The sequence below is a fragment of the Symsagittifera roscoffensis genome, chromosome 4 (assembly GCF_963678635.1).
Source record: "Symsagittifera roscoffensis chromosome 4, txSymRosc1.1, whole genome shotgun sequence".
In the NCBI taxonomy this organism is placed as follows: Eukaryota; Metazoa; Xenacoelomorpha; order Acoela; family Convolutidae; genus Symsagittifera; species Symsagittifera roscoffensis.
Genome location: NC_087065.1, coordinates 61998445 through 62014173, shown reverse-complemented (window position 1 = coordinate 62014173; position 15729 = coordinate 61998445). Strand labels below are relative to the sequence as shown.

Here is a 15729-nt window from a genome sequence, read left to right as displayed (position 1 = left end):
CATTTGAAGCGCCACTGGTTTGCTATAAGGGGATGTCTTTGCATTTTTTTAGTTTACGTATTCCGAAGTAAAAGACTTGAAAAATCATTGTTCAAGAGCGCTTTAATTTTATGGCTTAACCATTTATCAGTTGAATGAACTGTGTTTTTCTCCTTTAGAAACTTCAATTATTTTTTCCCCTGAGTTCCGAGTTTTGAGCCAGTTTTTTTTTAATCGTCTGAGTTGTCGTTTGTTGACAGTTTTTTTATATAATTTTGCAAATGCCTTCAGTTTGCTTCGTTTTGCGAAGGAACGACTGCACTTTCAGTTTTTCGCCTTTTCTCGTATAAGACTTAGCATTTTGTAAATTTGTTTATTTTGCCCTTTTTTAAACTAGCAACGCTTGTGTGATTTTACCAGGTTTTTTGTAAAATAACTTACACATTTCTTTGCACAGTTTTTGCTCCAAGTCCTGTGCTATATAAGCAGCATAAATTATGTCTTTACGCAGCATGTCTTAGTTATATCAACTTAACTAAAGCGCATTCATTTCTTGGTTTTTACTGTATAAACATGTATAGCTGAGCATAAGTTAAGCATTGATGAGAACGGGTTGTGTGAAATTGTTAGGTAGTTAGACCTCAGAAGTCTGGTGGTATTGTGTTGTCTATGTACTGACATGTAGCGATAGTGTTTCTCAGTTTTCACAAGCTATTTTCAAAACAGCTGCTTGTTGCGAATTTCGAAGAAAGTGACAAATATTTGTGCTCAAGTAGTGTTTTTTGTTGCGCTGCAGTGGCAAATATTCTGACAATTTTTTTGCTCAAGTGGTGTCAATTTTGGTACCTAACGAGCCCGATAAGTAATTTCAATTTTAAAAAACACAGCTTTTTAAGGGGTGCAAAAGAAAGTGTAAACATTTTCAAAAACAGTACAAACTATGGGGGTTGAATATTGGTGTATTATTAGTAATAATATTAATTTTGGTTCCTGCGAGTCGCAGAGGAGCTATCGGTAGGCCTTAACAGGACTGTCTAAAAATAATCCCTTTTTATTGTTTCCCACATTCCAGATTAAGTTATTTTGTTCAGCGATGCTGCAGTAAACCTGAAGTTAGTGGTCAATTGAGAGCTCTTTTTCGCACACTATCATCGACATGGCAGGAGATCGAACACGATGTAATCGCCTAGCCACTATGTTAAGTGAACGCCTTAATGATGGCACATTCGAGCAAACTGATCAAATCAATGCTAACTTTCAAAACGCGTGTGAAGTTAGTTTCAGTTCCAAGAGTAAAACTTAGCGCCTTTGAATGTGACCGATCTTTTGAAATATCTTACCAAAAACACTCTTTAAGATTACTTGGCATAATTTCAATGCAAATGACTCTCGGTCAAAAGATCAAACGATTGGTTCACGGTAGATCTCAAATTTCAGTTCGAAATTTGAAATCGATGAGAAGTGTCCTGTAAACCCCTCTGTGTTCGTAATGTGTATATTGATTGCATGAGCTAAGTGAACCCTTCTAAAAAAAATTGACGGAATATTTGTGTTCGGGTGGTTCTTTTTTCACCAGACAATTTTCGACGACTTTTGAACTAGCCGTTTTTGGCAGAATTTTTTTTGAACTTAAAATTAATAAGATATTTTTTTGAGAGTATGAAAATAGACAATTTCGGACAATTAAAACTTGATATATTCCGTAATTGTATTTTTAGTCAGAATTACTACCATCCGAAAGATATTGATGGCCAAAGCGCTAACTCAAAACTTTTCCACTGCGGCTATTTGTTTGAAAGTTATAGGAGCTCGTAAGAGACTATTGGACTAATTTGTTCATTATATTTTTGCTTGCGAGAGCAAGTGTACTTGTAAGCGGGAGCTAGACTTTTTCCAGTAAACATCTTTTCTTACAAATCTGTTTAAAAAATTACCTTGCTTTATTATGGAACCTCAATATTTATCAGAACTTTCTCACTTGGTCTACGGGTAGAGCACACACCTTCGGATCATAAGTTCTAAGGTTGGGCCACCAGCCGGAACTTGTTTTTTTTTTCTAGTGAGTAGAAATTGAAAAAAAAAAAGAAAGTACCGAATCTTTTTTCTGCAAACATCAGTTTCCTTCTGATTGAAACTGTTTCAGCTATAATTGAACTCTAAATTCACTACTCTGATTTTGTTTAATATCCTTTTTTTGTAAAAACGGCCTAGGTTTATGTTATTTTGGCTTAGCACTTTCATTTTGCGTAGTTTGAAAGACAAAAATATAATGTGTTGCATTTTGTATCAGGAGTAATGCGGCGTAAAATTTCGATTTTTAAAACATTAAACCATTGAACGTGATTTTTTCAGATTGCATAGTGTTTTGCTACTAAATTGTGTATGCGTTGGTTGTTGAATACAGCGAGATTGGTCAGAATAACTTCAGCAGAGTCAGTGTGCAAGAAGACCTTCATCCGAAACAAAAACAAAGTCAGAATCATGTCCGCTCCTCCCAATACAGCAACACCATCTACTAGTGATCCAAACTCTCTAGACTTGGACAAACTGAGGTTGAGTGTAAGTGAGCAAGGAGATATTTTGAGGAGTCTGAAGGAACAAAATGCATCAGTGGACGAAGTTAAGAAAGCGACAACAGAGCTGAAACTTCGCAAAAAAGCATTGGAAGATGCCAAATTTGAGGCGAATAAGGGCAACTGGGATATAGACCGGAAAAAACTGGAAGATGTGGTTAAGCGCAGATTTATTTACAGTCAAGCATTTAGTATTTACGGAGGTGTCGCTGGATTGTATGATTTTGGACCAGTAGGCTGTGCAATTAAGTCGAATATTCTGAATGAGTGGAAGTCTCATTTCATTCTGGAGGAAAGCATGTTAGAGGTAAGACTAAAGCTGCTCCCTTTGTCCGCATAAGAGGATAATCCACGCATCTGATATTGCAAATATCGCTCATTCGGCTGAAATAAATTGAAACAAATGAAAAATTTTATGAAAAGGTACAGCGCTGATTTAAATTATCCGGACTAAACGAATACAACTATAAGTTTATAGCGCGTTTTTCTCAAATTGTGTTGACTTAGACAAAAATTGATACAGACAAAACTTGCTTAGAATTTCAGCTGGTGCGGTATTCTGGTGCAGTTAATAATGCGAAATTAGTGTCGAAAGTTTAAACCCAAAAACGATAGTTTTTGGCATTTTTTAGTCAATCAAAAATTACTTCAAAATGATGGGTTCAATTGCCGACAAACTTATATCAAAGTGAGCCTCTTATAGAGCCCAACAAAATTTCAGAAGGATAACGTTTCGAAAGTTTTTCTTAGAAAACTTTCAAAATTGTTTTAGAATAAACAATTGGTATTTTATATAGTAAAATTGAAATTTTCCGGCTATCAAACAAAAATAAATTAAGTTATACAAAACTGAGACGATTATACCCTTGTTAGACTTTGTCGGTCTACATAAGAGGCTCACTTTGATATATTTTTGTCAGCAATTGAACCCATGCATTTCAGCGTAACTTTTGATTGACTAAAATTTTCCAAAACTTTGGACCCCAATTGCGCTAAATAAATTGAACCGTAGTAATTCGGCTGAAATTCTCAGCCAGTTTTGTCTTATTCATTTTTTGTGTCAAATCAAACCAGTCTCAGAAAAACGCGTTTCAATTGTAAATTTATATTCGTTTTGTCCGGAGAATTATAATCAGCACTATGCCGATAAGGTTTAAACTTTCAAAACGTGTTAGCTAGCCTGATTGTGATCTTCAAATTGATGTCTAACGGGTCTTCTGCAGGTGGAAACATCAATGCTGACTCCTGAGCCAGTGCTGAAAAACAGTGGTCACGTGGACAGATTCGCGGACTTCATGGCCAAAGATGTGAACACGGGCGAATGTCTGAGGGCAGACCATCTGCTGAAAGCACACTTGACCAGTCTCTGTGAGGCAGACGACTGCCACTTCGACAAGTACAAAGAGTACCAGTCTGTCATCACACAAATGGACAACTATGGACAACAGGTTCGAATCCCGCCTTGTTCCCCTTTGTATTTAACTGGATCCTGAACTTAAAATTCAAATGATTGAGGTGTTACAGTCTGAAGCGGAAAACAACTATTACTGTAACACTAACGAAATTAGGCGAATTTATACATGAGATGGCTATTATTTTTTCTATAAATACAGTCCTATATTTTGCTGAACATGGGATTCAAGTTCGGTTTTCATAATGGGTTGGAGTGTGTAAACGAGATGATTTTTTCCTGACTGAGCAGTCGATATTGTTGACAATGTCTTTGACAGGAGCTGACAGAACTGTTCAAAAAGTACCAAGTGAAGAACCCTAGAAACGGAAATGCAGTCTCCGACCCAGTGCCATTCAACTTAATGTTCGCCACTCCAATTGGGCCAAGTGCAGCTAACACACCCGGATTCTTGCGACCAGAAACGGCGCAGGGAATATTTGTCAATTTCAAGAAACTTCTCGATTTCAACAATGGAAAACTTCCTTTCGCAGCTGCACAAATTGGAAGTTCGTTTAGAAATGAAATCTCGCCCAGAGCTGGACTGTTGCGTGTGAGGGAGTTCACCATGGCGGAAATCGAGCACTTTATCGACCCCAATGAGAAAACTACGCCGAAGTTTGAAAAGGTGAAAGACCTGGAGCTGACTCTATTCTCAAAGGGTCAGCAGATGTCTGGTGGTAGCGCAGTGCCAGTTAAACTGGGAGACGCAGTGGAGAGTGGGATGATAGCGAACAATGTGTTGGGATACTTCATCGGCAGAATCTATCTGTTTCTAGTGAAGATCGGAGCTGATCCCTCCAAGATCAGATTCAGGTTGTTCCGTTCACCTCTTTGCGGCGATGCTTTTGCTCCTGTTCATTGCATTTATTTTGTGCTCTTTACCCTTGCGATAAGCAAGGGTATTGCAGGCGGGTGCTGGACTTTCTTCCCGTAAATAGTGTTGTTCACAGGATCTCAAGTTTTGGAAGATCTCTAGTTTCACCCAAGTTGCACATTCAAGTGCTCTAGTTTTTGGTCCAGAGTTATTGTGTTTAGAGTTAACGAGGTACTGGGTCGACAGCTGAAATTTTTTTTTGATTTCGTCTAGGAAATTTTTTTAGTTGTTTCATTTCAAATCTGTTCTAGTTGTTTCATTTCAAATCTGTTTTTTAGTTGTTTCATTTCAAATCTGTTCTAGATGTCTAAATTTTTTCAATTTTGTTTTAATTTCTGGAAAGTTTTGTTTGGCAATTTTGATTTCAATGTTTTGTCGTCAAAGATGTTATACATTCGATTAACCATCTGGCGTACAGGTAACGCACCTGCTTGAGACGGCTAGGACTTTGGTTTGAATCCGGCTATGAACTCACTAGAGTTTTTGTGCTAGTGTTTATTTTTGTCGGTTTAGTTCCCATATCCCAATTTTTTTTTGAAGATTCAGCTTTCCTGCAGCTTTCTGAAACACCAATGCTTCAGACGACAAAAGCCGGGAGTTCAATTCCTGTCGGTATTAGTTTTTTCTGCAAACTGAAAATTGTCTATTTATTTTGTCGGCTCTCTCTATCATTCCAAAAGATCCTTGTAAAGTTTCTTATAGTGCAGGTATATTTGTTCCGAATATGGTGGACTTTTTTTGCAATTTAAATGTTTTTTTTTGACAAAACGATATTTTTTCGAGGTTTTTTGTTGATTTTTCTTTTCATTTGATTTTGACCATAGTCATTCATTTTGTATCGCAAGTGGTGAGAAGCTCAGCTTCGCCTCTGTGTTAATGTTTACTGTTGCGGTTTGTTAGACATTTTGTGTGCAATTTTATCCTTGAATCATAATTTTTTTTGAGATACAGTGAAACGGTAACGGCTTTTCCTACAGAAGTTTTTCTTCATAAGGCAGGTCTTAGGTAGTTAATTTTGTTTCTTGTTTTTTGCCCCCCCCCCCCCCCCCCCCCACAAAAAAATTTTTTTCACCCAAAATCAAAAACTTCCCGATTAAAAAGTGTGTTAATGGTGAACAGTAGCAAATGTGTTCTAGGCAGCACATGGACAACGAGATGGCACACTACGCATGTGACTGCTGGGATGCAGAAATGAACACGACGTACGGGTGGATAGAATGTGTGGGCTGTGCAGACAGGTCCTGCTATGACCTCACCCAACACTCCAAAGGCACTGGAATCAAAATGGTGGCTGAGAAAGACCTCCCGGCACCAGTTCAGAAACAGATAGTCGAGGTAAGGCCAGAACTTATCCAGTTTGTGTTCGGAATCATGGTAATACTATGTGTTCATTCGATATGAGATTATAATCCAGGTGTTATGCTGGATCCAGGCAGTAGCAAATGATATCCAAAATGGTTCAGACGGATAGTTTTTGTAAAAGGATTTGAGGTCGTGAGCTTATATTCAAATAGCCTTTTCATAAGTGTACAGTAGAACGACTGAAGTGCAATAGCGTGACAAAGTTGGTAGGTAGCGCTCTTGGAGAGGGTTCAAACACTCAGGTCAATTTGTGTATAGGTTGTACCAAACAAGGGTGCTCTGGGGAAGCAGTTCAAAGGAGAGGCTAAGGCCATCTTCACATATCTGGAGGCTCTCTCAGACTGTGACATAAAGGAAATAGAACAGAGTCTGGAACAGAACGGAGTTTACGAGTTGAAAATAGCGGCCACTGATCAAACATACCAACTGACGAAAGACTTGATCACGATTGAGAAAAAGATGAAGACTTTCCACATCGACGAGTTCACGCCTTCGGTCATTGAACCCTCATTTGGAATTGGAAGAATAATGTACGCCGTTTTGGAGCATGTCTTCAAAATCAGACCCGAAGACGACCAGAAACGATATCTTTCTCTGCCGGCTTCTGTCGCGCCTTACAAGTGTTCCATAATTTGCATAAGCGCTAAGCCAGAGTTTGACCCGTTCCTGGATCAAATTTTCACTAGTTTGAGACGGCTGAATGTTAGCTTTAAATTCGACTCAGGCAAGACTGGCATCGGGAGGAAGTACGCAAGGACGGATGAGATAGGTATTCCGTTTGGCATCACGCTAGACATGGACACTTTCGGAGTGAAGCCGCATTCGGTCACATTAAGAGAACGAGACTCAACAAAGCAGGTAGGACAATTAAGTTCGCTTGCTCAACCCCCCCCCCCCCCCTCGGTTTTAAAACTTAATGCACAAATCCAAATTTGTTGAGAGTTTTATAATAAGTTAGGGTCCAAAGCATCACTAACATTGGACGAGGTAAATCAAATTGTTACTGATTATGGGTTGAAAATTTGATTATGGGCGGAAGCGAACCAATGTATATATTACAAAGACATCTCGCTGTATATGAGACATATCAATGTATATATTACATTTCGCTAAAAAATCGAGTGTTATAGCCATTAAATTGAGTTATTCATTATTCACGGCACTACCGCGTTCATTAGAGAAGCAGTGCACTGGTGTCCCTGTTGGGCTTCAGTATTTGCTTTTATTTCAGGTGCGCATTAACGTAGAAGAGGTGGCCCAGGTGGTCAGTGACCTGTCCATGCAGAACTGCACTTGGCAAGATGTGCTCCAGAAGTTTCCTGCCTTCTCAGCATCTGCTGACAGCGACTCGGAGCAAAAGTGAAAAACAAACGATGGAAAATGAACTGCTTTTATAGATGGGCTCCTGCAAGTTGCGAATATTTACATGAAATGGAAGAATAACGAATTTCAATGGATCGACAAAGAAAACTGGGAAAAGAAGTGAAATTATTACGCTGGTGTTGGAGTATAAATTTTTGTCTTGATGTATACATCCTAAATTTACTTTTCAATTAGGTTCGGGAAAAGGCATGGTTAAAAATCATCTTGTGATGATTTAATTTTATGTTGATATCCTAAAATCTCATCACTGATATGGTTTTTGGCTCATCTGAAGTCTGATATAAAAATTATAGTAAACAACACAAGTTATTGTTCATTTGGGATGTTTTTATTGACTTTTGAGGCTGTGAGTTCATTGAGTTAATTCTGTTATATATTGAATAACTGCTTGTTAATAATTAAGTATTATTGCGTAATTTTTACTTGATGCTGGAATTTGTTGCGAAGGAAGACGTCTCAGTTAGTAAAATACCATCTAGAATCCGAAAAAGGATACATTAAAGGTAAAAATTCTGCTTTTTTGTCAGGACAAAGACATGAATGTTCATATCCAATTATTCGTGTTGCACTTTCAGCATCTTAGATAAAATCTTTCAAATTTGAAACGAGCAGTTTAAGTAGGCTCAAAGAGCGTTTAAGAAGCGCACAAAGCGCGAAGTACACCCACTTGGGAACACGGTTATTCCAGGTTCAAACCCATATCTAAACTTTCTTCATGGAAAAGGTCTTGATTAAAAACCATCCCAAGCATATATATTCCGCTTTTTCTTTGTAAGTCTGAACGGCAAATACGCTCAATTCTATCACAAAGTCGTTCGAGTATGGGTATGAAGTGTTGTTTTACGAGTATGAAGTTGTACGAGTATGAAGTGTTGTTGTAGGTTGCTATTTTTTTCCCACAATGTAAAATTAAAACTTTTTACTGTAAAAATTTGAAGCGTCGGCCTATCGCTCTTCTGCTTACTTTTTTTCTGCTTAATTTCTAAAGAATGGAAGTTTTTTTAGCATCAATTTCAGTTTATGATACTTTAAAACAGGGGCGGATCTAGGATTTTCTCGAGGGGGGTGGGGCGGATTTTCAAAACATTTTTAGGTCGACCAAATTGATTTTCCGAGCTCTTAAAGCAGTAAAAGGACCCTGTTTTGGCCAAATTTTTTGCGCGGCAGGCAAATTTTTGAAAAAACAGGTCAAAAAAGCCGTTTTTGGGCATTTTTTGGAAAATTTTGACAAAAAAAAATGCGTTTTTTTGGCGCGCACTCCCCCTCAAAGTTAGGATATATTGGCGCAAAAGGCGCCTTTAGAAAAATTTTAGGGTCGGTCGGCCAAAAATGGATTTTTTAAAAAGTTCCAAAGGGGGACCCTTTGGGTTCGCAGGGGGTCGAATCCCTTTGGGTTGGCAGGGGGTCGAAAAAAGATAATTAAACAAAATCGAAAAAAGGTAATTGAGATGATATACTTTAAATTTACAGATCGACTTTCTAATGCTTTTTGTGTCTGTAGTAATGCTGTGTTTTCAAAAGTTTATAGCACAATGTATGAATTTTTTTCTTATATGAATACTTTTACTATAGTTGAATTTAAGCCCGTCTGTTACAAGTTTACCGACTTTGGTTTGAAATAAGTCAATTTTTATATGAACTAATTTTCATGAGCTAAGTCAATTCATGTTGCGTAGATTTTATGCCTCGCGTCGTATATGCTTTTTAAAGTTTCTTGAAGGTTGGGGTTTAAAAGTCTAATAGATCATTTTGTGACAGTAAAATAGGATGCTTCAGTTCGATTCGGAACAATATGTTATATCAGGCATTTTATCAGCACGAAAAATAACGCGCGTTATATATCCCAAATTGGCAATTTTAAACACCCATAACTTTACGAAAAATAATCGCAGGTGATATAATGTTTTAAGTTTGGGATCAAGACAAAAATACTTTGTAATTGATATTTTAAAAAAATTGCTATAAGTTGTCTGTTAAAAAGTCAAAATTTGGCTCGAAGAAAGAACCATCCCGAGCGCAAATATTCCGTCAATTTCTTTGAAACTTGGAATGATTCAATTAATCGCTTAAACGAGTTAAAAGAACGCAATATATTGAGCGTTGTTTATCCCAAATTCGCCCGACTGGCTGTTTTCAAACCCACATGATTCTAAGAAAAAAAAGTCACAGAACCTCTCATTTGCTGTTTTAAAGTAAAAAATGATTTTTTTAGCAGGCGTTAACGCAATAAATAGAACAATTAGCAAGCTTCGTTTCATAAGCACGAAACATTCCGCACATTCATTGTCTCAAATTGGCATTTTTCAAACACACGCAAAGTCTTTTTGTAAAAAACTTGAGCACAATACATCAAGTGGCTATCTGGTAGCCATTGCATTACGACTGGTTTGGTCTTACGGTATTACTCCAGCTGATTACTGTTCGTCGGTCATCGCTTCTATTAAGTTACTGGAGTCGGCTCGGTTTACATGATTGCTCTCGAACTCTCAAAATTGGATACGTCATTGTCTACATAATGGGTCCAAAAAATGATCGAAAAGTCTGAAAATGCGTCTTTCAATACTTTTCGACAAAAATTTTTGGTACGTTTTTTTTTCCTAGTGAACCATCAGTCTAATTCTACCAAATGGTAAATCCGTAAATAGCGGTTTTTTATTCTCGCTTTAAGTTGCCTGAGAACAGGCTAGATTGGGGCTATTTTCTTGATGGACGGACCGATTGATGGAATCTTTACCAATAGAATCGTTATAACTTTTCACGAAATTATTTTTGTGCAGTTGGAAAAATGAAAATTTTCAAAGTTATTTTTAATATTTGGTTTTACTTTTACCTATTCCTATTACAAATCTTTGGTGTGTTCGGATAACTTTACTTTTAAAAAAATGTCCTGACGCGTAAAAAAAAGATGTATTTTTCTTTCGACTGGAAATTTCTAAACTAGATCAACTTTAAAACTGAAATGAAAACGTGTTTTTTCTAAACGTGTTTTTTTTTTCACGTGAACAACATTTTCCGCTTGCAAAATGATTAGGACTAAATGCTTCAGGTTATCTGAAAATTCAAAACTGAATAAAGAAAAACAAATTTTAGCAGCCTAACAAATTACAACTAGTAATACTTATTTGTGCTTATTAAGATTCATCTAATTTGAGTTTTAACCATTCATCGAAATTGGTGACCATTCCAGATGCTTAGAAGGGAGTAGTCGCTGCTGCTACAGTTGACACATTTCTGGTCACTGCTGATTCTGGTTCCGGCTCTCTGGTCTTGCGAACTCTTGAAGAGACCGCTCGCACAAACGAAGATCGGTATGCGTTGCCACTCAAAAGATAGAAAAAGAAGTTAGCCGAAACATTCAGAATTGAAAAACTGCTCAAAATTGATTTTAAAAGGAGCCATAATGCTGAGTTCATGGGTGTGTTCGCGATAAGAAAAACCATGATAATGATACAAATAGTGCAAACTAGATAGGCGCTAGTCATGAGCATGATCATTTTGATGTAATCTTGAAGATTTTTCCTTTTTTGAAATAGACGCTGCTGGTTTTGTGAGCTAGCTGTGGCAGTGTTTCTGCATGTATCTGTTGCTGCAATGTTATTTTTCGGTGGTAGGTCAGTAAAATCGATGTATCAGTAAACCGAAAACGGGCGGACGAGATCAGTAAACCAAAAACTCATGATTCAATTACGTAATCCCATTAGCTAAAAATTGAGATTTTTTACAAATGACAAATCTTTTTCTCAAAACAAAAATTGAATTAAAAAATGGAATAAAATATGTCTTCCCATGCGCCCCGTAGTTTAAAATTAATGTTCTTGCTCAGGAAATATTTTTTCTATAAATCCTTAATCTGCAATTGATGTAATTGTTCCGACTTTCGAAAAAAAACGGAATATTTATGCTCGGTGTGGTTTTTTTTATTCGGTCAATTTCCACCGATCGAAATAATGATTATCAACAAAAAAAAATTTCTAGCCCATTGAAGATATCGACTTCCTGAGTAAAAAGTACTTTCTTCTCCGATTATTTTTTTGTAAAGTTCTGGGGGCTTGGAAATTGCCAAATTTTCCATGTTCTGGACTAAATTATGCAAGCTTTGAAGAGTTTATTCATAGTTCTGAGAACGTTACGCGAATTATTTATGCGTGGCGAATGATCCCGCACAACATAATCATTCCAAATTGAGTTGAGGCTAGCTAATTGGTCGTATTATTTTCGTACGACTCAAAATTTTACACTTTAATATTGTCCAAAATGTATCGGTATTCAATGGGGGTTGAGAAATTAGACGATAAGCAAGTTAGACGGAGGCACTTAAAAGGAAATTGGACGATTTTGCATAACTGCAATTGTGAGAAAATAGACGAAAGTAGATAGATTAAAATTGTTTGAAGACAACTTGCGTGAGAAAAATAAAATTATTTGCAGACATTAAAATTTCGGTGTCCAAAAATTTCACATGTCAATCATGCATAATTTATTCAATTCAAAACTCTCCTGTAATATTTGGTTTTGACATTTTATGTTCATTTAAAGTAACTGTTCTAATAGGTATTGTCACTTATGTTCTTTTTGTATTTTTGAATTTTGACTCTTAAGAAGAAATTTTGTTGGCCCTTTCCTTTTCATAGTTTTTTCGTCAAAAAAGCCAGACCTGTAGAAAAATCGTCTTATTCCGTTTTTCTAGCATCCGTCTAATTTTCTTATCGTCTAATTTCCTAGGCCCCGTTTTCAATTTTTTTTTTCCAAAAACTATTCGATATGAATTAAGGGACAGTCGGAACATTCAGGGCTTTGCCCTGATGTACCAGCAGTCGATTTTGTTATAACGTAAATCGGTTCACTGATCTGGTCATTTACTGACACATCGGTTTACTGTACGCACCCCGAGTTTTCTGTTTCTTAGCGTCACGTGATCTCAGTTCTCGAACAAAAAGAATGTTGCAGATGATCAGAGTCAAGCATGGTCCCAGCAATATGAACAGCAAGTTGAAGGATCTTAAAACGTGGCTCAGAATAATTTGATCATCTAGTTGGGTGAAAGCGCATTCGCCATTCTGCTTGGAAAATACCAACAGCGCCGAAGTACTGATTATTAAGCCAAATGCAGTAACTATACAGCTTGCAAGCAATATGTTTCGACCAGACGCATTGTTGTGATGCCAAGCAGGGGCTTTCAGCAATATCACGCGGTCCAGTGCCAGTAGCAAGACGTGGTAAGCTGCAGCAAACGAGCAGACCATGCGAAAGTACCCATAAAGTTTGCACAGCACCTCCTAAAATGCACAGTTGAGATCAGGTTGACATCCTCTCCCCCCCCCCCCCCTCCCAAAAAAAATAGTATCCTCCACCCCAGCGCTTAATTTAAATTAAGTTTGCTAAGCCCACTTGGTCCCACTCCCACAGTTGTTTCTGTTCTTACCGGCATAAAAAATTGTCATAAAAACTGTCATCGTGTTTTTGTCATAAAACCTGTCGAAGTCTGAAACAATGAATGCAAAAAAAATTGGGCATGCATTGGACGCACCGCACCCACACTAAGAGCATATTGAAAACTGAGTCTCAACAGCAAACAACACTGCTCGCATAAGGGCGATGCCCTTAAGGTGCATTTTAAGGTCTATGGAGTAGTGCTCGCTTCTAGAAAATGGTTGACATTTAAAAAAAGTAAAATCAAAAAACAAATAGCGTTTTTTTGAATTCACCTTTTTTTTTGAAAATCACCATTTTTTGTTGACCCGCCCTGTAACACGCTAGTCAGTGTTAAAAAAAGATATTTTTTGCATATAGAAAAGCATCAATCAGATCAAATAGCATGCCTCAAGTCAATGTGGAACAAGTCAATGTGCATGCCTCAAGTCAATGTGGAACAGACAATGTGGAACAATACATCGCGCATTAATTGTCTCTAATAGCCAATATGGCTTTTTTTAAACGCACATAGCTCTTAAAAAAAAGTATTCACGGGTGAAATATTTTTTTTTGAGTCCGAGCTCAAAACAACAACACTTTTCGAAAAGATGGAACAAAAAAGCAGCTTTGGACGAAATTTAACACGAGAAGAACTCTCAGTGCCACAAACGCTCTTTGTGGTATCTAAAAAGAACGTTTTGTAATCTGTCTTTGTCTGTGTAGCGGGTATGCCTATATTTAGATATAAAATCAAAGAACATGTAAAAAGCTGAGTTTTGCAAGGACCCGTTCCCAACAGTGTTGCAGACAACTTAAACTCGGGCTAAATATCAAAAACGCCTCTATTGGACTCATGGTGAAACTCGATGCTGAATCAGTGTAAATGCAAATATTGGCATCAATAAATCAAGCACTGTTGAGTGTCATTTTAGTGCTGATCAACCCTGATTCAGTATTTAAACGCAAATTCTTAGGTTTTCTTAATGGTACAAAAAACTCATTTAAAACTCATTTACAAACTGGAAGTTTTTATTCACATTTGAATGTCGCTTCAAAAAATTTTAGTATCATACTCACTCGCCCCATTCTGAGATTTATTTTTGAGAGTGCTTTTTTGTGAAGAAAACTAGTGAAAAAAAAACAACACATCCGAAGACAAAGTTTTTCCCCACTTTCTTTAGTCGGAAAAAAAACGAGACGAGTTTGACGCCCCTTTCCCCTCAGGGATTTGGCACCCTGACCACCTAAAGTATCCCTCTTTTGGGAATATTTCAGGACAGGTTTGTTTTTTTGCTGCCTGAAGTTGCCTGAAAGCTAAATGGGCCGGCCCAAAAAAAATGACGACAAAATTCCAAAAGGTTTGTAAAAATCAAAAATCTGCCACCCCACCACCTTCACTCCTTAAGAAACCCTAAATCCACTCTTTGGTGTACTTCAAAGTGGACGGAATTCTGACTATTTTTTGGTCAAGTATTTTTTATAGTACTGCTTATCGATCAAGCTATGTTGCGGAAAGCCGTCAGCAGTCGCGTTTTTATTTAAGCAAATTCAGTAGCCAAAAAAGGGCGAAAGATATATCATATTGAATTCCTTTTGAACAAGATTTAGTCTGCAGCCATTGATTCTGCGAATAAATGTTCTCGCTTTCGAAAAAATTTGGTTTCAAGAAATTTGTTTTCCTACTAAATTGTTTTGGCTACTAAATTACATTTTCGAACAAATTAAAAAAATACAATAATGTTGTTTTTTGTTTTAAAAATAACTAATTGTTTTTGCATTTTTATTTTCTCAAAATTTGTTCCATGATAATTGTAGCTGTGGTAGTAACTTTCTGTGCTCACTAAGTCGCTTTTTTAATTAAGTTGCTTCTCGAACTTACCGAGTATAATTCCCACTGCAGTCCCATTGCGGTCATTCCGCTACCAAGCACTCCGATTTTGAAGAGGGAAATTGAGTCCCACACTGCGACATACTTCATCAAAGTGGCACTCGATGACTCGGGCAGATGATTTCCAGTAATGTAGCAGAAGTAATTAAGCAGAAACCCAAGTAACATGAAACAGAGGCCGACTATATCGAATATATTTGTTGCTATGCCCAAAAAATTCCACTTGACGTCCGGGACTGAAAGGTCTAATGTATAATTTTCAGATAATATTTCGATCGAAACGGACATTTTTTTGCTAAAATATCAGATCGTATCAACTGTTCTTTGCAGCACCGATGTATAATGCCATAGAGACAAACTATTTTTAACGCCGGGTGCAAATTATTCAACAATAAGTTTAAATTAATGTATTGTAAAAGGAGGGTAAATATTAATTTTCATAAAATGGAAATTATAAAGGAGGATAATAAATTCGATAATTGTGCTTTAGTGCTATGCTAATTGTCATTTTTTCACATTGTTAATTCAAATTTTGAATTGCTATTGTTGGTCATGTTTACAGCGCCAGAAGTCTTAATGCCTCCCGCAACTGTCTTATTCTTTATTTCTTTTTTCTTCCTGCTATTTTCAGCATCTTCAGTGGGTTTTTTATAGTTTATGCTAGCGTATAGCAAGCTTAGCAAACCTTCCCATTGAAGTCCGCTGAAATATGATTCTCTCCACACGTGGTATATAGGAAAAATGTATCACAAATGTACTCAAAATCTTCAGTTGTGTAGATAGATGGCTTTCGAGATGAAGTTTG

At 37.0% G+C, this 15729-nt stretch overlaps 2 protein-coding genes across 2 annotated transcripts; one reads left to right on the top strand and one right to left on the bottom strand.

Annotated features, from left to right (window-relative positions):
* The first annotated feature begins 2334 nt into the window (after window positions 1-2334).
* Window positions 2335-7987, top strand: LOC134844300 (glycine--tRNA ligase-like). Its single transcript, XM_063860928.1, has 6 exons — window positions 2335-2859; window positions 3776-4000; window positions 4283-4818; window positions 6016-6214; window positions 6500-7099; window positions 7473-7987. Exons 1-6 carry the CDS (start codon window positions 2362-2364, stop codon window positions 7602-7604), a joined length of 2190 nt encoding a protein of 729 aa, XP_063716998.1. The 5' UTR covers window positions 2335-2361; the 3' UTR covers window positions 7605-7987.
* A 2768-nt stretch (window positions 7988-10755) lies between these two features.
* Window positions 10756-15287, bottom strand: LOC134844723 (N-formyl peptide receptor 3-like). The gene is made up of 3 exons (XM_063861536.1): window positions 14916-15287; window positions 12510-12900; window positions 10756-11210 (listed from the first exon to the last, which is right to left on the bottom strand). The coding sequence occupies exons 1-3, from the start codon at window positions 15210-15212 to the stop codon at window positions 10816-10818; spliced, it is 1083 nt and encodes a 360-aa protein (XP_063717606.1). The 5' UTR covers window positions 15213-15287; the 3' UTR covers window positions 10756-10815.
* Window positions 15288-15729: the final 442 nt, after the last annotated feature.

Bases quoted from the DNA above. Each gene is read 5' to 3' on its own strand.
- LOC134844723 (XM_063861536.1), bottom strand. From the start codon at position 15,212: ATGTCCGTTTCGATCGAAATATTATCTGAAAATTATACATTAGACCTT. The intron at 12,901-14,915 runs GTAAGTTCGAGA...TGTGCATTTTAG, and splicing joins TGCAGTGGGAATTATACTCG to GAGGTGCTGTGCAAACTTTA. The intron at 11,211-12,509 runs GTGCGTACAGTA...ATAACATTGCAG, and splicing joins TAAGAAACAGAAAACTCGGG to CAACAGATACATGCAGAAAC.
- LOC134844300 (XM_063860928.1), top strand. From the start codon at position 2,362: ATGCGTTGGTTGTTGAATACAGCGAGATTGGTCAGAATAACTTCAGCA. The intron at 4,001-4,282 runs GTTCGAATCCCG...TGTCTTTGACAG, and splicing joins TGGACAACTATGGACAACAG to GAGCTGACAGAACTGTTCAA. The intron at 6,215-6,499 runs GTAAGGCCAGAA...ATTTGTGTATAG, and splicing joins TTCAGAAACAGATAGTCGAG to GTTGTACCAAACAAGGGTGC.